The 24,276-nt window shown below is 45.0% G+C and overlaps 2 protein-coding genes across 6 annotated transcripts; one reads left to right on the top strand and one right to left on the bottom strand.

Moving 5' to 3' along the window:
* Positions 1 to 3,001: 3,001 nt before the first annotated feature.
* SERPINB9 (serpin family B member 9) lies at positions 3,002 to 22,497 on the bottom strand. 3 transcript variants are annotated; one of them, XM_015135411.3, is made up of 7 exons: positions 21,941 to 22,497; positions 15,825 to 16,002; positions 11,430 to 11,567; positions 9,942 to 10,059; positions 8,008 to 8,150; positions 6,459 to 6,614; positions 3,002 to 5,227 (listed from the first exon to the last, which is right to left on the bottom strand). In XM_015135411.3, exons 2-7 carry the CDS (start codon positions 15,990 to 15,992, stop codon positions 4,820 to 4,822), a joined length of 1,131 nt encoding a protein of 376 aa, XP_014990897.1. In that variant the 5' UTR covers positions 15,993 to 16,002; positions 21,941 to 22,497; the 3' UTR covers positions 3,002 to 4,819.
* On the top strand, positions 18,385 to 20,769 carry LOC144340589 (uncharacterized). Of its 3 annotated transcripts, none has more exons than XR_013416858.1 (3): positions 18,385 to 19,284; positions 19,724 to 19,804; positions 19,993 to 20,769. XR_013416858.1 is itself a non-coding variant. In XM_078001021.1 (2 exons), exons 1-2 carry the CDS (start codon positions 18,843 to 18,845, stop codon positions 19,738 to 19,740), a joined length of 459 nt encoding a protein of 152 aa, XP_077857147.1. In that variant the 5' UTR covers positions 18,385 to 18,842; the 3' UTR covers positions 19,741 to 20,769. The 3 variants fall into 3 exon arrangements, 1 of the variants encoding a protein (XP_077857147.1); XR_013416857.1 differs by having other exon boundaries at positions 19,724 to 19,825; XM_078001021.1 differs by having other exon boundaries at positions 19,724 to 20,769.
* Positions 22,498 to 24,276: the final 1,779 nt, after the last annotated feature.

Genomic DNA, 24,276 nt, shown 5'->3' with positions numbered 1-24,276 from the left:
TCTTTTTCTTTCCTTTTTTGCTATTCAAAAATAATGCTAACTGTATGCTTAGAAATGGTTAAGATGGTAAATTTTGTTTTTCTTTACCACAATTTTTTAAATAATCCTACAAAAATGCCTTTAAAAATACTACAGAGAAAACCTCAACATATCTAAGCATGTATGCAAATACTTATGTAGATCAGACATCTAAAAGTGAAATGCTGGCCCAAAAAGAATGTCCATTTAAAATGGAAAGGCTGCCCACTTCCTTTCAAAAACCCTTAATCCACATTCCCACACACAAGGTAAGGATGCCTGTTTTCTCATATGCTCACCAACACTGGATATTATCAATCTCTAAATTAAAACAGAGCAGAACAAGAATTTCTGTCATGATTGTGCACTCTGTGTCTTGGTTCATTTGTGTTGCTATAAAACACACACACACACACACACACACACAAGGCTGGGTAATTCACTGGCTCACAGTTCTGCACACTGTACAAAAAGCATGGCACCAGTATCTGCTTCTGGTGAGGCCTCAGGCTGCTTCCACTGATGGCAAAAGGTGAAGGGGAACTGCCATGTGCAGAGATCACAAGGCAATAGATCAAAAGCAAGAGACAGAGGGCAGGGGTCAGGTTTTTTGTTCTCAGGGGAACAAATAAAGCCAGAAGTCACTCATTACCTCGAAGATGGCACCAAACCATTCATGAAGGATCTGCCCCCATGATCCAAATACTTCCCATTAGACCCCATCTCCAACATTGGGGATCATGTCTCAACACGAAATGTGGGGGTACAAACATCCAAACCATTGTATGTTGTCTCATAATGGCTAGGTAATGCAAAACAGAAGAACACAAAACAATAAACAAAAAACAGACACTAGAGGTGTATCAGTTAGAAGGATGTCCTCTTTCTTATTTGCATATACCATTACATACATAGTAAAGATCATTTGCCTATTGCAAAATCATATAGCAGAAACTCCAAGATGATTTACTGAAAATTCTTAAATTACCAAAAGAATATACCAAATTGGTCATGCACAAGATAAATGTATAAACGTCAATGGTTTACTTATATGCCATCCATAATCAGGTCGGGGGAAATGCTATTGTTTAAAATTGTTACTAAAATTTAGAGATAACCATAACAAGAAAAAAAAAAAAAAAAGATGTGTAGGATTTATATTGAAAAAAACTCAAAAAAAAAAAAGGTCTTAATAAAAGTAGTATAACAAAAGGGCTTGAATAAATGGAGACTCTTCTCATTTTCCTTAATGAGATGACTAAACATTGTAAATACATCAATTTACCCAAGTAATTTATATGCTTAATGTCATGCTAACCCTTCCCCCCAAAAAACTCTCAACAAGTTAAAAAATTACTTGGGGTATTAAAAAATTATTCTAAAGTTCACTTAGAAAAATAAAGATGGAAAAATAGGAATGAACACTAGGGAAAAATAGATTTACAAATAATATCCAGAAATTGGCTATTAAGAAATAAATGAAATTATGCTTTCTCCTGAATGTCAATAACACAAAATCAAATTCCATGTGAATTAAATCATTACAAAAATAAAAGTTTAGAGGAAAAAATAACTTTTATTTAACTAGTTTATGAATGGAAAAGTACTTGTAAGAATGGAAGTGGTGTCAGAAATCACAAAGGGAAAAATCTAGATTTGATTATAGAGGAAAACAAAATGCTGTTTATTAATGAAACATCGTAACAAAATTTAAAAGGCAATACAAGAATGAGAAAAAATATAAGACGGAGGGATAATATCTTTACTAGGCAAAAAGATATGTAAAAACCGAGTAGAAAAGTAGGTGTGTGAATGACAATTAATAGAGGAGGAAATTCAAGAGCCAATAAATGCATAAAACACTTTCACCACTAATGAAAGAAATGCAGTAAGTAAGTATCCCCATATGATACATAATATCATACTATGTATGATATGTATCATATTATGTATCATATGCATAATATCAAAAGATACTGAGCTAGGGCTAGGCTCAGTGGCTCATGCCTGTAATCCTAGCACTTTGGGAGGCCGAGGTAGCAGATTGTTTGAGGCCCAGAGTTCAAGACCAACATGGCCAACGTGGTGAAACCCCGTCTCTACTGAAAAATACAAAATTAGCCGGGTGTGGTGGCAGGCACCTGTAATACCAGCTACTTGGGAGGCTGAGGCAAGAGAATTGCTTGAATCCAGGAGAAGGAGATTGCAGTGAGCCCAGATCATGCCACTACACTCCAGCCTGGGTAACAGAGTGAGACCCTGTCTCAAAAAAAAATAAAATAAAATAACTGAACCAGGCACTTGACCTCCAAGATGTCCACTTGGCCACTTGGCCCTTTTCCAAGTGTACTTCACTTTCTTTCCATTCCTCCTCCTCTAAAGTTTTAATAAACTTTCACCCCTGCTCTAAAACAAACAAACAAACAAACATCTTTCATCTCATTTTTTACTCAGCATTATCTATCAAAGGGACTGGATGTCCCATCTAGTTTGTACTTTACTTTCTAGCTCATTACATAAGAAATGCAAATAAAAAACACAATGAGATACCACTTCACATCCACTAAGATGGCTATAACATATTTTTTTAAAAAAGGAAAAGGAAAATAGTAAGTACATTCCCATTGCTAGTGGGAATGCAGAATGGTTCAACTGCTGTGGAAAGCAGTTTGTCTGTTCCTTAAAAAGCTAAACATAGAATTACCATATGACCCAGCCGTTCCACTCCTAGACGTATACCCAAGAGAATGCAAAATAGGCACTCAAACAAACACAGGTACACAAACATTCACAGCAGCACTATTCCCAATAGCCAAAAATAGGAAACTACACAACGTCCATCAGTGAATGAGTGGACACATAAATTGTGCTATAAACACATAGTACAATATTATTTGGCCATAAAAATGAAGTGTTGATACATGCTCTTATGTAAATAAATCTCAGAAACTCGTGCTATGTGAAAGAAGCCAGACACAAAAGGTCTCAAACAATTCAATTTATATGAAATATGAAGAACAGATAAATCCATAGAGACAGAAAGCAGATTGGTGGTTGCCAGGGGCTGGAGGGAAGAAGAAATGGAGCGTTATCTGCTTAATGGGATGGGGTTTCCTTTTAGAGGAGAAAAATTTTTTTGGAACTTTAAATAAAGGTGGTGGTTACACAACGTTGTTAACAATACTAAACAGCACTGAACTTCTCACTTTAAAATAGTTAATTTTATGTTATGTGAATTTTACCTCAATAAAAAAATTCTTAAAAAACAATAAACTCAAGTGATATCCAGCCATTAAAAAAATAAGTTACAGGCCAGGCGTGGTGGCTCACGCTTGTAATCCCAGCACTTTGGGAGGCCGAGACGGGCGGATCACGAGGTCAGGAGACCGAGACCATTCTGGCCAACATGGTGAAACCCCGTCTCTACTAAAAACACACAAAAAATTACCCGGGCATGGTGGCAGGCACCTGTGGTCCCAGCTACTCGGGAGGCTGAGGCAGGAGAATGGCCTGAACCCGGGAGGCGGAGTTTGCAGTGAGCCGAGATCCGGCCACTGAACTACAGCCTGGGCGACAGAGCGAGACTCTGTCTCAAAAAATAAAAATAAAAAATAAGTTACACAGCTCATATATAACCCACTTACTTATTACTGCACTATGAGGGGCACCCAAATATGTAAGACAGGGTCCCAACCCTTGGTTGTTGGAGGACTATCTAAGGATACAGAGTTAATAAAAATAAAAGAACTACCAAGAAAGAAGTGCCCGCCATCCTGGCGAACACGGTGAAACCCCGTCTCTACTAAAAATACAAAAAATCAGCTGGGCGTGGTGGCGGCGCCTGTAGTCCCAGCTACTCAGGAGGCTGAGGCAGGAGAATGGGGTGAACCCCGGAGGCAGAGCTTGCAGTGAGCCGAGATCGCACGGCTGCACTCCAGCCTGGGAGACAAAGCGAGACTCCGTCTCAAAAAAAAAAAAAAAAAGTGCCCTCTGAGTGAAAAATTTGTACATCTGGTTGTGGAGAAAGGAAAAACTTCTCAAAGAAGAATTTGAAATGAGCTTTAAGTGTTGAATGGGGTTTTTACTGTTAAGACTTAGAGGTAGAGAAATACAGTATCATAAAGAAAGATGTGATCCCTACAAGAGGATTACATCATACCTTGAAAGACATTAAAGAGTCCAACCTGGTCATCGTCAAAGCTGTGTAAGTTGGGCACAGAATTGAAGACCAGGTGTAAAAGGAGGATAGCTCTGTCCCTTTTGCATCCCCAGTGCCAAATGCAGTGTTTGGTGCGTGGTTGGTTATTGGTAGATGTCAAAAAGAAAAAAAGAAGACAAAATATACGTGTGCACTTTAAAACCTTTTTTAAAAGACTAAGCACCAGGAAATCTATAAACTAGTAGCAATATCTAGCAGCATTTATTACCACTGAGGCAGTGGGTTAAGGCATGTATTTGAGGTCTCAGGAAAGCACGGGGTCTCCAGAGTGAATTGCTTGTGGAATTCTAGAAGAACTTTGCTTGCCATCCTATGGGATTTGGGCTGCAATTTTAATACAACAGGGAATCATTATGGTCTATTTTCTCAAGATTCTGATTAAGTAGGATAAATGAGTGGTCAGTATGTAAGAGCTGAGTGTAAAGCATCACGAACTTATGCTGGCAAATCATGAGGGCAGACAGCTAAGGAATCTGCCCTCATCTTTGCACTTGGCTTTCTAGGCCCATCCTCTTGGAGTTGTAGTGGGGATCTGGGGACACAGCAAGAGGGAAATGGCTGAGTGCAGAGTAAGTGCACCCTTTATGGAGATGAGAACCTGCCACAGAACAGAAGGCTGTTGGCTCTGTTGTGCCTGATGAAGAAAAGGAAAGGGTGGTCAGCACAGAACCTCGGGCCAGATTCCATGCAGCACTCTGCAATCACAATGCAGCCTGAGGCTGCTGCTGCCTCGGTGCCTTCTTCATTAACCTCCACAAAACTCTTGTGCACGAACTTGGACAGACACAGGTCTCCCTCCGCTGACATTGCCGACAAGTCAGCCTTGCCCTGTTGGAAGGCATCGACCATTCCCAAACGCCGAAGCACAGATTCCATGTCATAATCCTCTTGCAGTTTAAATTTTGGAAGGAGAACTTCAACCTCGGTACTCTTCATACAGTCTGGCTTGGTCCAGGCTGTGAGTTTCTCAAAAGTGAGATTTTTTTCCACCTGAAATACCAGAAATAGACTTTAAGATTCCGACTTCAGTGCACATCTACAAGCCCACAGGCACTCACACAGTCCCCTTCCTCCTCTTGCACGTAGGTGTTGTTTGTTCACATAGGATCACCGGCCCCTTCATCTGCCAGAAGCGTGTGAGCGCTCCTACTTGTCCTATGTCCCATGTGCCATCCCATGCGCCACTTCCTTGACAAGGGGGAGAGACACCAAGCAGCCAGAGGCAGGAAGGCTGTGGCTGTCCTCTCCTTACCCAGCAACTCCAGAGACACCTTGTATTGTGACAAGCGTCAATGCCCAGGCGACTATGTTTGCTTTTCAAACATAGTCTTTTTAAAGACAACAAACCATTGCTAGTAAAGAAAAGGATTGGAAACGAAAGGGTTCTCAGTGTGAGCCACTCCAACAGGATTATCCGCCCCAGATGAGATTCTGCATAGTTTCCTGAGCAGAGCGGTTACAGTCAGGCAGGTGGGCAGAGGCAGAGCCAATGGCTGCTGCACACACAGACCTCTTAAGTCACGGGGTTCCACTGCCTGCCATTTGCCATGGGTGACTCTCTCACCGCAGGGATCCATGCTGAAAGGAAGCCGAGTGCCTGGATGTGCCATCAGAGGCTGTCTCTGGTCCCACACTCCGAGCACTGGACTTCACACCTCCCCGGATGCCACGATCCCCTCTCCCAGCCTCGTTAGGTGAAAGTTAAGACTTCCTCATTCTCTATTTCAGGTTCTTAGACTTTCAAAGCATAATGCTAAGAATGATGATTATAATAACGGATCACATTTGTAGAGAGTTTACTATTTGCCAGGCAAGGTGGTAAGCTTGTTACCTGAATTAGCCACAGTTTATCCTCATCATGACCCTACCGGGCAATAACCCTAAGCTGTCATTTATGCTTTTACAGTTAAAAGTCTGCCATTCATCAAACTAGCAGGATTTTTATAAGTTTCCTCCTACCGGATTTATTTTAAAAGGCATTTTAACCGCCCCTACCCCTTCTAGCGATGAAAACACAGAGGACTGAGATGTGTAATTTGGCAGATCACGCAGACAATATTGGGAAAAGTCAGCCTTGAACAAAACTTTGAACCCAACGCCAAGTGCCTGCACAGTGTGCGTCTGCCACATGGCCAACTCGGAAGGTAAATACAAGAGGTGCAAGTGGCGTTCGAGTTCTGCCCGCAAAGGCGTCCCTGGGTTCTTCCCGCCCGGGTCTCACCGTGCTGAGCTCCACGCCGTCGTCAGGCAGCAGCACGAGCAGGCTCAGCTCCTCCCCGGCGTAGGGCAGCTCCAGCAGCTGCGCGCGCACCTCGCCCACGTGGGCGAGCTTAAACGTGGCCTCCTGATACATCATCTGCACTGGCCTTTGCTCCTCCTGGGGGAAGGATTATTAAAAGAGGCAATTAAAAGTTTCAAAAGAGCTGCAGTTGCCTCCGATAGTGTTTCCAGCACCTGTGATGGAAACCGCCACATTCATGCCTCAATTAACACACACACACACACAAAAAAAGGCAACCAGTTCCTTCCTATCATCACTGCAAGCACAGTACTACCCTGGGAAAGCTTTTATTCTGCAAAATAAAATGTGATACTCTGCATTTTCCAGAGGAGAAATATTTTTCTCATTAATTTGTGCTCAGCAAATAGATCTAAGAAAACAATATAATCAAATGAAATTAAATACAAAGTTGTTTTGATTTAATTAGAAAAAAATGTGTATTGTTTTTCCTATTTATCCAACCCAACATATGAGAAAAAAAATCATAAAGTGGGATCAAACTTATAGTTCCACAACAGCATGACAGGGAGTATAAATGGGTACACTCTCTCAGAAAGAGTGATGACCTACGACCTACATATATAGTAATCTATTTTAACCCAACCTTTTCAATTATGATACTCTAAGGAAATAACTTTTTTAAAATACAGAAGAGGCATATGCACACAGAAGTTCAGCAAAGTATTACATTTACTAAATTCACTTTTAAAAATTGATACAGGTCATCTATTATAAAAATTAAAATCATTCTAAAACCAAGGTTAGAAGAATTCTCCTCCTCCCACCCTTTGCAACTAGAGAACTAATTTTTTTCAAGTTCAAGTACACCTTACAAAAAATGCGGGAGGGTTACCTGCTTTCGTTTTCTAATTGCATTAAAATGGTATCTTTTTAGGGGCTGGAGGATTATGGAAAATTATTCTAATGCCTGCCTTAATTAAGTTTTACTTCAATGTCAAAACTAAGGTCTTTGTCATGAAGTTTTAATATTAAAAAGCTGGAAATACTGAATTAATGATAGTTAACAATTCAAATCAAAACTTACTTTAATTTTAAAAATAACTAAAGACATATGTTTTCACCTTCTCTCCTTCTACCCTGCCCTATACTGCCCCTCACTCCCACTCCCACATATCACACCACCTTAACACCTTTTTTTTTTTTTTGCTTTCTAGCCAAGTAAATTGGGCTTAAAGGAAGATCTTTAGTTTCCAAAAATAGGTGGCAGCAATGGTTTATAAGAAATTATCAAAGGTAGTTAAGAGCAGTAATAAAACACTACATATATATTTTATATATATATATATATGCAGCAAATATCTTTTATTCCTTCAGTTTTCTTCTACTGAGTTAATAAATTCATTCAGAAATACTTTAAGTTTCAAATTCCTTTTGGCTTACACTTACGTCACTTATGATTTTACAAAGTTAAATCTTTCCATTCAACTTCTTCATCAAAGTAGCAGGATGTTAAAAAGCGTCCCCCTACCTGCTTTATTTTAAAAGGCATTTCCCTTGTGTACGTTTCGTCAAACTGTTCATCCCACTTCCCTTTGAAGTAGACGGCATTGACAAGAACCAGTCTGGTTTCCGCATCAATGGAGCTGCCCGGCAGCAACTCTTCAATTTTACCTTTCAAGAAAAGTAGAGACTACATTCAGTTGTTTTTGTAAGAACCTGATGTATTCGATGATCCTGGGTGACCAGTTGAGAAGCAAACTTCTGTTTTCAAATTTGCTGAGTGTGGGTTGTTACGTACAGAAATAAAAACAGCACGTGTGAGTGGCATTCACGATTACCGACGCCTTGAGAACATCCACCAAGTTGAGGATGGTGAAAGACACCTAAGTCACTCGAGGAAAGCAGGTTGGTAGAAAGTAGAAAAATTACACCAGGTTGGAGAACAAGACCAGCAGGAAATGTGATAGGCTGAAGGGGTGTTTGTCTCACGTGGTTAAATGGAGTGTTTGACCCAACCCTTCGTGATCACACCCAGTTCTAAACTGGATGGCTCAAAGCGGGAAGAGCTGACATTAGGCACATGGGGAGTTTCTAGAAGCTTTTGGAGGAGATCTTCCTGCTGAATCCCCTCAACAAAGCACCAGACGTCTCTGGAAAAGAGAATGTGGGCAAGCAAAGATCCCCCCTTCTTTCCCTGGAGATCAAGTGGTACTTTTTCAATGAACTTCTGCTAATTCGCTGCCTCAAGAGAGCATCCGTGGCAAATACTCCAAGCAGGAATGGGGGAACAATTGCTGAGACTTTAAGTGAAGAACATCTCCCAGTCTTTACCGTCTCATTTATTCACAGAAATAGAAATGTTCCTAGTGGTATTAAGCATCATTGGTGCAGAGGAGTCTGCATCGTTCATCAGACCATCATTGGTCTTGGAGGCCAAGACTGGAACATGTCACTTTCTGAAATGTGGATGAATAAGGTGCAACCCCAAATGGAGGATATTTTCAGTCTGTGGAACTGATCAGCCCTGAGAGAGGGTCTGCAGTTAACCAACCAAATGTAGGCTTAGCAAGACAAACTAAAGGAGCTTAAGTGGAAGACATGAAAAGTCAGAAGTGACCTTAGCAGGTAAAGGTGATGGTGATGGAGGTCCCCCAGAACCTAGGAAGAGGCAGCCCAAGTGTATACCTCAGGCAAGGTCTGTCCATCAATCTCCTTCTCACAGAGACAATGGAGTCACCTGACATGTGAATGTCACAGGCCAGGGAGAGTATATTTTAATGTAAGTTATTAAACTGGAAACCTGGCCTGAGATTCTTTTGACATTTGTTTTTTGTTTGTTTTTTGTTTTTGAGACAGGCTGGAGCGCAGTGGCGTGATCTCAGCTCACTACAACTTCTGCCTCCCAGGTTCAAGTGATTCTCATGTCTCAGCCTCCCAAGTAGCTGGGATCTGTAATCCCAGATTACAGATGGCGTGGGCCACCACGCCTGGCTAATTTTTGTATTTTTGTAGAGATGAGGGTCTCACCATGTTGGCCAGGCTGGTCTTGAACTCCTGACCTGAAGTGATATGCCCACCTTGGCCTCCTAAATTTCTGGGATTACAGGCGAGAGCCACCATCCCTGGCCCTCTTTGGACATTTGTATCAGCTACTCTGGTCCTGGAAGAATAGAAAAAAGTAAATCTCTGTTGTTGAAAACCTGAATGTCTGATCAGAACCTTTATGAGTCCATCAAGGTTCAGTATGCCAGGAGGCCCTGCCAGTCAACACTACTCTGACCATCTGAAACACCCGTGAAATTAGAGGGGCCGGAGTGGAGAGGTGGAGGTGGGTGAGGAGAGACAAAAGGAGGGATAGGAGGGAAAGGAGGAGGAGGGAGGATGTAAGAGGAGGGAAGGAGGAATAGGAAGAGCTGCAGGAGGAGGGGTTGGGAGGAGGGTGGAATAACTTGTCATTCTGACCTTCCGTCTTCTTTGAGACCCAAGTGTTGATGTGTTCCCTGGACTCTTCTGCAGCTTTGATGAAGGAAAGCTCCTCCAGCTCAGCATGGTAGAATTGAAGACAGGATTCCTTAAACGTCTTTGGAGAGAAAACGTTCAGTGAGCCTGCATTGCTAAATACAAATGTCAACAAACTTCCAAAAATTCTAAATATGTTATCTCTTTTTAATAAAAAGAATACACACAACTCTTTAAAAGTGATCATATTAAGATATGTTAAATTATCAGCGTTTGTGAATAGGCATGCATTGGACCCTGAATAACCAGAAATGAACTTGAGAATTTTACCTTTCAATTTTACCTTTCAAGAAAAGTAGGGGCCGGGCGCGGTGGCTCAAGCCTGTAATCCCAGCACTTTGGGAGGCCGAGACGGGCGGATCACGAGGTCAGGAGATCGAGAGACCATCCCGGCTAACACGGTGAAACCCCGTCTCTACTAAAAAATACAAAAAAACTAGCCGGGCGAGGTGGCGGGCGCCTGTAGTCCCAGCTACTCGGGAGGCTGAGGCAGGAGAATGGTGTAAACCCGGGAGGCGGAGCTTGCAGTGAGCTGAGATCCGGCCACCGCACTCCAGCCTGGGCGACAGAGTGAGACTCCGTCTCAAAAAAAAAAAAAAAAAAAAAAAAAAGAAAAGTAGAGACAGCTTTTGGAATACTAATGCAAGGTGTAATTATAGAATTGTGGTCTTTAAAGAAAGGAAGTGGCCGGGCGCAGTGGCTCAAGCCTGTAATCCCAGCACTTTGGGAGGCCGAGACGGGTGGATCACGAGGTCAGGAGATCGAGACCATCCTGGCTAACACGGTGAAACCCCGTCTCTACTAAAAATACAAAAAAAAACTTAGCCGGGCGAGGTGGCAGGCGCCTGTAGTCCCAGCTACTCGGGAGGCTGAGGCAGGAGAATGGCGTGAACCCGGGAGGCAGAGCTTGCAGTGAGCTGAGATCCGGCCACTGCACTCCAGCCTGGGTGACAGAGCGAGACTCCGTCTCAAAAAAAAAAAAAAAAAAAATACAAAAAACTAGCCGGGCGAGGTGGCGAGCGCCTGTAGTCCCAGCTACTCGGGAGGCTGAGGCAGGAGAATGGCGTGAACCCGGGAGGCGGAGCTTGCAGTGAGCAGAGATCCGGCCACCGCACTCCAGCCTGGGTGACAAAGCGAGACTCCGTCTCCAAAAAAATAATAATAATAAAATAAAGAAAGAAAGAAAGAAAGGAAGTTTAGGTTGGGCATGGTGGCTCACATCTGCAATCCCAGCAGGCAGGAGGATCACTTGAGACCAGGAGTTTGAGACCAGCCTGGGCAACATAGTGAGACCCCATCTTAGAAAAAAAAAAGTACAATTTTTTTAACTGGTTAATGTAAGCGTCTCAGTTTCTCTAGGGTCTTTCTCCCAGACTCTGTATCACCAGATATGTTGAATACAACTTTTATTGTTCTATTGATTCAACTTACTGAGAGAAATTGACACGTTTTCTCTCCAAAGAGCCTGTTGGCTGTTCTCAGCAGGTACTGTGTGCCAGGCTTGTTCACTTCAGCGAGAAGCGACTGGAAACCTCGATGAATGTCTTCCTCTGTGTTTAAAGAAAGTGCCTGTTGTGAGAAATAATTTCAAAGTTATCAAGATAGCTCTTTGGTGGATGGGGAAAGGAGAGAGAGGGGACAGAAAACAGGCGAGTAAAAGATGTAGCCATCCTGCCTGAATGGATCTCGCTGGTTTAAAGGTGAGTAACAGAAAAAAAATGACAAGGGTGAGAAAAGCTCATAAAAGAGGGTGTGATAAAATCTGGCATCCAAAGGAAAATATAAATGTGCCCTAAGTGGTGGGAAAATTACCTCTAAAATTTATAGAAAAACAAAAAAGATGCAGTTAAAAAGTTAAAAGCAGAAAAAATGCAAGGAAACATAGACAGAAATACAACCATCAGAATCCTCAAAAGGAAATAAGGATATTAAATGAGCAATGTGATGAATAAGACAATAACACAGTTATTAAAATTGTACCCTATAGTGACTATATGTGTGTGTGTTACTTAAATATTTCAAAAAATATAACACATATTGGACCATAAGAAAAGTCTCAAAGTCTCAATACATTCTGAAATACAGAAATTATATAGATTATATCCTCTAACTTCAATGTAGTAACAAATAATCAACATTATAAACAAAATGCCAACAAAATGAAAATGACATACAAAATATTACTGAAAACACTTTTCTAAATAATTAACTCTTCAAAGTAACAATTAAAATACTCTTCCAAGCCAGGCACAGTGGCTCAAGCCTGTAATCCCAGCACTTTGGGAGGCTAAAGCAGGAGGATTGTTTGAGTCCAAGAGTTTGAGGCTAGTCTGGGCAACATTGCGAGATCCCATCTCCAATTAGCTGGGCATGATGGTGTGTGCTGTGGTCCCAGCTACTTGGAAGGCTGAGGTGGGAGGACTGCTGGAGCCCGGGACTTTGAGGCTGCAGTGAGCTGTGATCAAGCTGCCACACTCCAGCCTAGCAAGATCATGTCAAAAAAAAAAAAAATCCCTCTTCTAAACAAATATTTAAAATATTCTTCTAGGCTGGGCACAGTGGCTCATGCTTGTAATCCCAGCACTTTGGGAGGCCGAGGCGGGCAGATCACTTGAGGTCAGGAGTTCAAGACCAGCCTTGCCAACTAGGCGAAACCCTGTCTCTACTAAAAATACAAAAATTAGCCAAGTGTGGTGATGCTTGCCTGTAATCCCAGCTACTTGGGAGGCTGAGGCAGGAGAATCACTTGAACCCAGGAGGCAGAGGTTGCAGTGAGCTGAGATCACACTATTGCACTCCAGCCTGGGCAAAAGAGCAAGACTCTTCCTCAAAAAACAAACAAACAATATTCTTCTAAATAAGTATACGACACATAATTTAGAAAATAATCAAAATATGGGTGATATATATTAGACCAAAGAGTTCGGCCAAAGAAAGTTAAAACATAGCATTGTTTTCAATATTACCAAGAAAATAATAAAATGCTAAAACTTTACATCATTATGTTAGAGAAGATACAGAAAAACTCCTAAGGAATTTTGGAACAAACACAAAATGATCAATGAATCCAAGAGCTGGTTCTTTAAAAGAAAACACACATACATACATAACAGACAACCACCCACCACATATTAAAAAAAGCACTCCAAAGGAAAGTTGTATGTGAAAAAGAGGTTACAGCAATATAAACAATGGGAATGTTAAAACAAAAACGCTATATAATTATTTTCAGTAAAGTACAGATTATAAGTTACCAAACGCCAGTCAAAAATATGAATATTAGCCAGGCATTGTGAAGTGTGCCTGTAATCCCAGCTACTTGGGAGGCTGAGGCAGGAAAATCACGTGAACTTGAACTCCAGAGTTGGAGGTTGCAGTGAGCTGAGATAGCACCACTGCACTCCAGCCTGGGTGACAGAGCGAGACTCCATCTCAAAAAAAAAAAAAAAAAAACCCCACAGAATCTATCAATCAGTCACAATGCACAATGAATGAACAAAAAAAAAAGAGAGCGAGAATTACTTCTAAAAAGGCTTAGATGATCTTTTGAGGGATTTTTTTTCTAATATTCAAGCAATTTCTATTTCTCATGCAATACACACTGTCCTATAACATAGAAAAAAGAGGAAGCTGCTAAATTTATTTTAGACAGCTCATAGACTATTGATAAGAAACCCTGTCAAAAATAGAACAAAACCAAAAGCTAAGACAAATTTCACCCAAGGCTGTGACACCACTATTACTATTCACAGCCAACACATGTTGAGCACTTGCTTTACATGGCCTGTCTCACCGAATCCTCACATGAGCTGAAAAAACAGTTATAAAAGTAAAGATACCATATAATCACCAAAGTACAAAATGTCAAGTGAAAATGGGGAAATAGAATCAGGCAAGGTGGCTCACGCCTGTAATCTCAGCACGTTGGGAGGCTGAGGCGGACGGATCACGAGGTCAGGAGATCGAGACCATCCTGGCTAACACGGTGAAACCCCGTCTCTAAAAATAAAAATTAGCCAGGCGAGGTGGCGGGCGCCTGTAGTCCCAGCTCCTCGGGAGGCTGAGGCAGGAGAATGGTGTGAACCCGGGAGGCGGAGCTTGCAGTGAGCAGAGATCGTGCCACTGTACTCCAGCCTGGGCGACAGAGTGAGACTCTGTCTTAAAAAAAAAAAAGAAAGAAAGAAAAAGAAAATGGGGAAATAAGAGTGGAGGAAGATGCTTTACATTATCAAGGGTGGTTGTCTCTGCGTGATGGATCCATAAGGATTTTTTTTCCTCCCTTCTACTTTTATTTTTTTTTTAATTTTATAGTGGACTTTTAACGGGTTATATAATGAAGGAAAAATAAATAATTCTTTAAAATATTTCTGCTGCTATTAATGCTTCCCTTCATGTTACAGGTAGCAATGTGTACTCAGTATGTCTGGTGTCTCACGAGTATCCAGGTGAACACTGGAGCCATGGAGAGCTCCGTGTCACACCTAAGACGGTACCCAAACAATTTTGGTGCTCTCAAAAAAGCTTCCTATAAGGGTTTATCAGTGAGTCTAAAATATAGAAAAAGATCATAAGATTTAAGCATAAGGAACCTCAGAACCAAAATGGAGTCACTAATGTTAAAAACAAAAACTAAAACTAAAACTAAAACTTTGACAGAGACAGCGAAGGCCATGAAGAGAGGGTTCTCACGCTTGAATGCCTGATAACAAAACTATCACAAAGGACTCCGTAAAAAACTACACTCTTGCACAAAGGCCATCACAGCCTTACACAACAAAATACTTGTACAAGGATGTCTACCCAGGAACTCCCCATCCAATCTCACACTGGCATCACCTTCGTTATTGATCTTTTTGCCAAAAATAACTATTTCAAAGGGATTATATAATCCTCTTTACTTTTTCCTTTAAAAATCTTAGTGTTATTTCACCTCCCTGAATACACACATAGCTTGCTATGGCATGCGTATTTTCATTGTAATGCCCTTTTTCCAAATGTATATATTTTAGAGAGCTTCTCTGTGCTTATTATTAAGGCTGGTAGCCTTTATACATAAACCTTCCCTCCTTCACACAATGAGCTGGGAAATTATTAAAATGAGTAATTCGCTACTGAAAAGTGTCATCAAAGGAAAAAAAAAGAGTCATATTGAACAAAGGACAACTCCCATGATGAAGGCGTGTCCAGGGGCCTGTGGTCAGGGATGGTGCAAGCTTTCAGTTTCATCTCAGGTGTATGTCCCCTCTCCTTTCCACAAACGTCTGGGGACAAGCACTGATCTTGAGTCATTTTCAGAGGTTCTCTGAGCATTGGTGAGACTAAGCTGAGCAGTACCTGCACGGTGTGCAGCGGTAACTAAGCACTTGCCCTGGAATCCTTCTGGCAAATTTCTGTCAATGCCCTCCCTGAGCTGTTGGTACAGAAACAGCTTGAAACAGGTATTAACCCTCCTTACCAATGAAAGTTGATGGTTACAGTCTCTTGCGGCAAAAAAGAGGTAGGTCTTTGCAACTTATGTTTCAAATAAATTCAGTATCATTTTCTAAACAAAGATTCCATGCCAGGACAAGACAGCTTGGATGGTCTTTTCCAAGGGATTAACGGAGGAAAGTTTCCCCCAAATAAATCTCGGTGGAGCAGAGTTCCTGCCTCCCTGCCCTGCCCCGCTTCTTCCCCAGTGGACCCCCGCCTCCCTGAAATGGCCAGTGCATACTCGGGCCCCAGTCCTGCCCTCCTTTCTCAGTGGCTGTGGAGTATGAGTGTGATGCTGGTGACAGAACACGCAGCCCAGGCCAGTCCCTGCTCCTGGGACACAGGCAAGCTTACCTGGGCCATCTGGGTTGCGGTGTTTCCCTTTGCCCCTAGGAGAACCATGGCCAGGGCAGAGGAGATGCTCACAGGAGAACAAAACACGTTGCGCGTAGGGTTGTCTTGACATAGTATCTTTAAAAGGCGTATGGCAAAGGTACCACTTGCATTAGAAAGAGTTTCCATGATGCAGGGCCTGGAAGTGAAGAATAAAGAGAAATGCAGTTTTGACACTCCCTGAATGTTACTGACCTACTTACTACAGGGCAATTTTGGAATCGTACTTTTTGTTTTCTTCTCAAAGTTCATAAGTATCTCAAGTTGGAGAAAAATTTATTTTCTGTTAGTCTCCAGCCAAAAACTAAGGGAGGAGGAGGAAAATGCTGTTCTTATTCTTGCATGCATTTACAAAGAGTTCTTGTGAGATTTTCAACTGGGGACCAGCAAATATTAAGGTAATTAGCTAAGTGTGGTGATGGCAGCAGCTCAAACCAGCAATAGCAACAGAACTGGCTCGCCTGCAGAGCTCTCTCTCCCTCTCTCTCTCTCTCTCTCTCTCTCTCACACACACACACACACACACACACACACACACACACACACAGAGAGAGAGAGAGAGAGAGAGAGCGCTGGGAGCAGTGAACTCCAATTCTTTCCGTAAGGACCTGATCGTCCCATCTGAGGAAGAGAATGGGCTCAGGGAGGAGGAGGAAAATGCTTTTCTTATTCTTGTATGCATTTACAAAGAGTCCCTGTGAGATTTTCAACTGGGCACCAGCCTGTGGCCTCCCTGTCATTCAGCTGATACACAAAAGACACTGAGAGGCTGAATCTGACCCAGAGACAGACAGCTGTGAGGCAAGGAACTATCATCCACAGAGGCAAGTGAGTGTGTGCTGGACAGCTGGGATGGAACCAGTCTGCTCCCAGTCAGCCAGCCTGCCCCAGGCCCACACGGCCTGACGTCCCAGTAACTCCATTCAGAGCTCCTGCCCATCACTAGCTTCTGGACATCATGTGACCCTTGAACACTGAAAGTGGGACTTAGACAATTGTGTGTTGTTTTGGCTTCGTTTTGTTTTGGTTTTAATGTGCTTGCTAACTCAGAAACATCTATTTGGGAGCTTTACTCATTACTCCCAGCAAAAGCCATGAGTGTAGATTGTGCATGAGAGGAAGGAACTGGTCCCTGCAGAACGCCAGAATGGAAAGGCAAGAAACAGCCCAAGGTGAGGAGTAAAACGCCAGAACAAGGGGGTGGTGCCTGTGAAGCCACTGGAGGCCAAAGTGTGAATGTGAGGGGGTGGGTCTCTTCGCCACAGGTCTGAAATCAAATGAACCCCCCACCCCCAGGCTGCAGTTCCCAGTGCCCTTGGAAATGAGACCCTCACTCCTCCAGGTGAGCCTGGGAGACCTCCCTGACCCCTTTCCATCCCCCTCGTCCCCCACACCCATCCCCAAGGCTTGCACTCTGTGTCCACATTTCTTTCCACTTTGGATCCTGTGCCTGGCCTAGTGCCCAGGCCCCCTCCCGAGCCTCTGGTCTCCTAGAGCCACTCCCCATTGTCAGAACACCTCATCTGTGCTCCCCAAAATGCCACACAAAGCACTGGAGAGCCTTGGACAATGAACACAACCCACTTCCCCCAGCCACCACCGGGCCACAGCCACACAACATCCTCAGAAAGCGGTGTCTTAATCCTCTTGTCCTTCGTCCTAAATCTCCCGGGACCCTCAGGATCCGCTCAAAGCCACCTTGTTAAAACGTTTCTTCGGCCGGGCGCGGTGGCTCAAGCCTGTAATCCCAGCACTTTGGGAGGCCGAGGTGGGCGGATCACGAGGTCAGGAGATCGAGACCATCCTGGCGAACACGGTGAAACCCCGTCTCTACTAAAAATACAAAAAACTAGCCGGGCGTGGTGGCAGGGCCTGTAGTCCCAGCTACTCGGGAGGCTGAGGCAGGAGAATGGCGGGAACCCGGGAGGCGGAGCTTGCAGTGAGCTGAGATCCGGCCACTGCACTCCAGCCTGGGCTACAGAGCGAGACTCCATCTCAAAAAAAAAAAAAGAAAAAAGAACGGTTTCCTCTCCACCTGCCCCCTCCCTTGATCCAGCCTCACTCAGGTCACAGCCTCCACCTCTGGCCATCCTGAACCCCTCCCAAAGTCACCTCTTCACAAACTCCTGGTCCCCCTTACAAGGCCCCATGTCCATCACGGGATTAATTCTACTCACCCTCAAACACCGCGGCCTGGAGGCTTGATTCCCACCCTAAAGGAGGTTCCCTTGACCCCGCCGGCGCAACCCTCCCCAGCACGACCGTTCGTCCCGAAGGTGACTCCTCATCTTGCTGGCCGTCCCCACAGACCGCAGGCCCTGCAGGCGACGGCTGAGCCTGGCTCCGCGGATTCACAGTCCCTGGAGGAATGCTCCGGGGAAGGACGGGCCCCATCCGTTTCGCTGAATTATTGAAAGAATTAGGATGGATAAGAGCGCTCGGATTTGGAACTCGAGACTGGTGGCTTTATTTTTTTGTTGGTGGTGGTGGTGGGGTTTTTTGTGTTTTGGGGGGATTTTTTTGTTTAGTTTTGTTTTGAGAGGAAGTCTCGCTCTGTCGGCCCGGTTGGAGTGCAGTGGCGCAATCCCAGCGCACTGCAACCTCCGCCTCCCGAGTTCAAGTGATTTTCCTGCCTCAGTACGTAGCTGACATTATTACAGGCGTTCGCCAACATGCCCGGCAAATTTTTGCATTTTCAGTAGAGACCGGTTTTCACCACGTTTGTCAGGCTGGTCTCGAACTCCTGATCTTAAAGGATCCGCCCGCCTCGGCTTCCCAAAGTGCTGGGATTACCGGCGTGAGCCACCGCGCCCGGCCGAGACTGGTGACTTTAAAGGACAGAGAAGAAGCAGGACAGACGTCATCCTGCGGCTCCCAGAGCAGAGAGGAGCAGTGAGAAAACAGGGCCGGCAGGTGGGGAGGAGGCTGCAAAGCAGGGCTTCCGCCCGGCAAGGGCAGCGAGGAGACCTCGGAGAGGGAATGGCCCGCGCTGGCTGTGGGCCGCCAAGGCGGAGGCCGGCTGCGCGCTCCAGGGCACCCCCGGAGACCGTTGCTGACCCCACCGAGAAGGCACCGCCTCTCCGGGGCTCTTGGCTGAGCGACCGCTCCTGCCCTCCGGTCCCACCTCTCCGTGGCAGCCGGGTCTTGAAGCTCGCCACTCCCGTGCTCCGCCCCGGCCCCGCGCGGGGACGCCCGCACCTACCACCTGGTCCAGCGCCGCCGCCGTTTCCGTGCCGCGCTCCGAGCCTGGACGCCGATCCCGGAGGCGCAGGACCCGGCCCTGCTGCTGCGCTCGCCGCGGACTCCCACGAGGGCCTCTGCGGGCACCGCTTTTATACCGCAGGATCGGGCGCCTCCCACGCTTTCTGCCTTCAGGCGGAGCCTGGCGGGACCAGCGGGGGCGGCGCGCGTGGTGGCCGAGGTCAGGGCTAGGGGAAGGGGCAGGCCAGGGTCCCCCAGTCCTCCCGGCCCAGGGCGAGGTCCGCGAATGCTCCCGCCAGCCTGAGGCCAGCCAGGTTCCCAAGGCGCGCGCCCGGCCTCGGCCACCGGCAGCTCCAGGGCCGCTTCGGGATCGGGTTCTGAACCCAGAGAAGTTCTGAGCCCAGAGAAGTGGGTGGGAGCCTGCGGGGCCCAGGGCCTCCGCGCCAAGAAACAAGGGGTCTGCGGGAAAGGAGACAGAGCCTGGAACCCTGGGCTTTTCTACCTCAGGAAGCGAAGTCGGGTGACAGCCAAGCTCCATGTCCCAGTGGGAAGGCCCCATGGGTCTGTGTTCCACGCCTCTTGTCATGAATATGAGGGATTCACTTAGAACCAAAGCGTTTGTTCCAGGTCCCACCACTAACTAGTACCATTTGTTCCAGGTCCCACCACTAACTAGTACCGGTCCCGGGCCCAGAACCAGGCTCCTCACTCCTGGCGCCCGAGCCCCTCTCCAGCCACAGGTGCTTGGGCTGCGGTGCGGTGTAAGCAGCCCCATTTTCCCGCGAAGTGATGGGAAGAGACACTGAGTCACATGGGCTCCGGACACTCCTTGTGTCCTCTCTCGGGGGTCCAGAGGCAGGGACTCGGGGGAGTTGATGCAGCAGTTCGTAATGTCACCAGATATCCCCCCCACCCCGCTCCATCCTAGGCTGGACGCAATTGGAAGCATTTCATGTCGGCACGGTGACGTCCAGAGGAAGAGAACGGACCAAATGCCTCTCTCTGGAGCACCGAGTGTCTCCCAGAAGCCGTGTCCTCCTGTTGCGAACTGACCAGAATTAGGGCTTTCTCCTGAGGGCCTGAATTAGGGAGAGCCAGGTGCCTAAGGCACAACATTTCAGGAGGGCCACACTCATAGGTGCCAGCCCTGCATTTGCGTGGCCCTGAGAATCAGAGCCTCCTTCAATTTTATACCCTAGGTGCCTAGCTTGTTTTTTAAAATAAGACCTCTATTAAAAGACAATTCACGGACCATAATATTCGTCCTTTTAAAGCATACAATTCAATAGTTCTTGGTATGTTGACAAAGCTGTCCAGCTCTCACCACTGTCTAACTCCAGAAGGTTTTCATCCCCCTAAGAGGAACTGTGATACCCATTAGCAATTATTCTCCATTTCCTCCTCCTCACAACCCCTGGCTTCTGGGAGACGCTCTGTACTCCACAGATTTATTTTCTGGCCCTGTGGATTGACCGACTGTGGAGATTTCATGCAAATTGAATCCTACAATATGTGGTCTTTCGTGACTGCCCTTCTTTCACTGAGCAGAATGTTTTCAAGGGTCATTCTTGATGGTTCCAGGTAGCATTTATCAGTACTTATTTATTTTCATAACTGAAAAATACTTATAAAAATATTATAAAATCAAAAGGGAAATTAGAATGTATTTTGAAATTAATAAAAAATGAAAATTAAAACATCAAAATTTGTAGGATGTTATTAAATCAGTACTTTGGGGAAATTTTACAGCATGAAATGCCTCTATTAGGAGAGGAGAAAGGCTTCAAATCAGTGACCTCAGTTTCTGCCTTCAAAAACTAGAAACAGGCCTGGCGCGGTGGCTCACGCCTGTAATCCCAGCACTTTGGGAGGCCGAGGCGGGCGGATCACAAGGTCAGGAGATCGAGACCACGGTGAAACCCCGTCTCTACTAAAAATACAAAAAATTAGCCGGGCGCGGTGGCGGGCGCCTGTAGTCCCAGCTACTCAGGAGGCTGAGGCAGGAGAATGGCGTAAACCCAGGAGGCGGAGCTTGCAGTGAGCCGAGATCGCGCCACTGCACTCCAGCCTGGGCGACAGAGCGAGACTCCGTCTCAAAACAAAAAAAACAAAAAAAACAAAAAAAAAAAAACAACTAGAAACAGTATAAATACATCAAACACAAAATCAGTAGAAAAGAAGAAATAATAAAGATTAAAGAATAAGTCAATGAGACAGAATTTATAACGATAGAGAAAACTGATTAAACAAGAAGCTGTTATTTATTTATTCATGTACTTTTTTTTTTTTTTTTGAGATGGAGTCTTGCTCTATTGCCTAGTCTGGAGAGCAGTGGCGTGATCTTGGCTCGCTGCAACCTCTACCTCCCAGTTCCAGTGATTCTCCTGCCTCAGCCTCCCAAGTAGCTGGAACTATAGGCATGCGCCACCATAACCGGCTAATTTTTATATTTTTAGTACAGACGGGGTTTCACCGTGTTGGCCAGGCTGGTCACGAACTCCCGACCTCAGGTGATCCTCCCGCCTCAGCCTCCCAAAGTGCTGGGATTATAGGCGTGAACCACTGCGCAAACATATTAGCTGCCTCCGTGCTCCAAGGCCAGAGGAAAAGTCCTTTCAATCCAAATCATATGACCAACCATGGAAAATGGGTTTAGCAAAGGATAAAAAAAACAGAACTATGAAAACAAAAGTGATTTTAGTTTTTCCTTTCCTTTCTCCTCTTTCCCCAACAAAAGGTTATACGGGGGGCATGAAATCTGTTCCGAAATAGCTAAGAATCAAGAGATTTTGCAATTATGTATATTTTTCATTTAAAATCTCTTCTACTTTATTACTTTAAGAAAGTCACAACATATCACAAAAATATTTCTTTACCTGATTGCTTTTAACGGTTTTCCCAGATGGAAGATACACAGGGCCCCAGAGGAAGCATTTTTCCAGGATTTTCCAACACTGTCCAGAAGAAGGGAGTCTTTGATCCTCACACCAGGTCCAAGGATTTCTCAAAAATCACTACTTCATGATCAGACAAGCACTAGAGAAATAACAGAATCCTGTTGCTGGCCTGAAAACCTGGCAAACATGTGTAAGCAGACCTCCATCACTGGGCCGCAGCAGGACGCAGGGAGGACCCGCCCAGCAGCAACTTCCTTCCTAACTCCAAATCCACTGCAAATAAAGTCCCTCACCACCAATGACCCAGCCATTGTGCGTCTCCGGGCTCTTCTGTATCTTTAGCAAAGGCCACGTTTTCCAGCTCTGCCTGTGGGCGTCTGACACACTTCCTTAAAGGCCTGGAGAAAGCAGGATATGGAGCGTGGCCCTGTTCACTCTGCAAAGGTGTCCACAACCTTGAAAACATTTCCCTGCCTCCAACATGTTCCTACCATACATGTGACACAGTCAGGCTCCATTCTAAGACTTACGCATTCAGTTAACAAAAAATAATTGGCTGCCTGCCCTGCGCTTGGCTTGGCACTTGCTGAGTACTTGGTACCAAGTTGAAGAGACAGTATCTGGCCCAAGGGGGCTGCAGTCTGAGGGAGAGATGGCAAGCACACCGAGGTACTTCCAAGGTGCCCTGAACACCCCCAGAGCGCCCCAGCCCAACACTTAAGCTCCATAGGGACTTTCTGTTAAATGTTCTGTCTCCCACACTGGACTGTGAGCTTCAGGACAGCCTAACCCTCCTTTACCAATTTTTATATTAGCACACTGTACATTTGGCCTCTGGTACCTGCAGGTTCCGCATCCACAGATTCAACCAACTGCAGATGGAAAATATTTGGAAAAAAAGTAAAAAAAACCACATCAATAAAAAATAATACAAATTTTAAAACAATACAGTATAACAGCTATTTGTACAGCATTTATACCGTATTAGGTATTATACATAATCTAGAGATGATTTCAAGCATATGGGAGGATGTTACACAGGTTACATTTGCATAGGTTATATGCAAACACTACACCATGTTATATTAGAGACCTGAGCATCTACAGAGCTCAGTGTTCACTAGGATCCTGGAATCAATCAGATACCAAGAGACAACTACATTTGTTGAAGCCCATTTGTTGAATGATTGAGAGGCTTCATACTGGGATTAGATGATCAAGAAATAGAGATCTACAAGCGGGCGAACAGGGAAACGGCATCATCGAGGTGGCTGGAGAGAACAGGGACCAAGGAAGGTCTCTGAAGATGGACTTGGAAGGGTCTGGAGGGTGTGTGTGTGTTTATGTGCTCGAGTACGTGTGTCGGGAGGGGGATAAGAAGAACACAGCAGCAGGAGAGGAGCCCTGAAATGTATGTTGAGGTCAAATCGAAAAGGCCTGTATGCAATACTTTGAAGCCCAGAGCCGACTCCCTTCTGTGCTCCCCTGGTTTCAGCTATAATGGGCTTGGCACGAGGCTCCCATCCTCTGCCTGGATTCCTGTTCTCAAACAATCTTGCTTCTACAGAAGAGGATGTGGATGGGAGAAGGGGCTAGGCAACAAGAAAGGTGGCCGGTGGCCCCCTGTGTCCCCAGTATTCTCCAATTACAATAGTCAGAGAGCAGGCCAATGTTCAAAAATGATTCCTCGGATCACTGGTGCTTATCCAGCCAAAGGGCCCAGAATCTGCCCCGGTGGGATTTAAGCCCAGAGCAGGCAACCTCCACAGGACAGTCCCCGGCAGCAGTGATCACAGGGATGTATTTGGATCTTACACAAGAACCCTTGGAATCCAGCCAGTCAGGTGGCCAGGATCACCCCAGGCAGCTCACGGATCTCAAATAACATCATCCTGCATGCTACGTGGTAGAATGTGTTTGAACCTCATGTATTGCGTTATGGAAGGGTTTTTTCTGGACTGTAAATACATGTTTAAGTAAATAGAAGCTACTCAAATTTAAAGCCTCAGTTTAATGAACAGATGTTTTATTTACAAAAACTATTCTGTCAGTAATGGGGGTTTATGAGATAAGGGGAGGTTTCAGGCTGGGCTTGGAGAGAGTGGTTAAGAGGCAGTTAAGATGGTAGTGTAGAAGCTGAAGGGGGATTGTGAACCCAGGCAGTAGCAGAGATGACTCAGAAAGGGGGCAAATGTAAGAGGCCTTGAGAGGAAACCAGTCCAGCACCCAGAGGTGAGATGGGGGAGGAGGCCCGGATGGCTGAGCCTTGTGCTGCATGCTGGAAGACAGGGTTTAAGGAAGAGAAGCAGATTTGG

The sequence above is a fragment of the Macaca mulatta genome, chromosome 4, assembly GCF_049350105.2.
Source record: "Macaca mulatta isolate MMU2019108-1 chromosome 4, T2T-MMU8v2.0, whole genome shotgun sequence".
NCBI lineage: Eukaryota > Metazoa > Chordata > Mammalia > Primates > Cercopithecidae > Macaca > Macaca mulatta.
The sequence above is the reverse complement of the archived record's forward strand: the minus strand, read 5'-3'. Positions and strand labels throughout refer to the sequence as shown.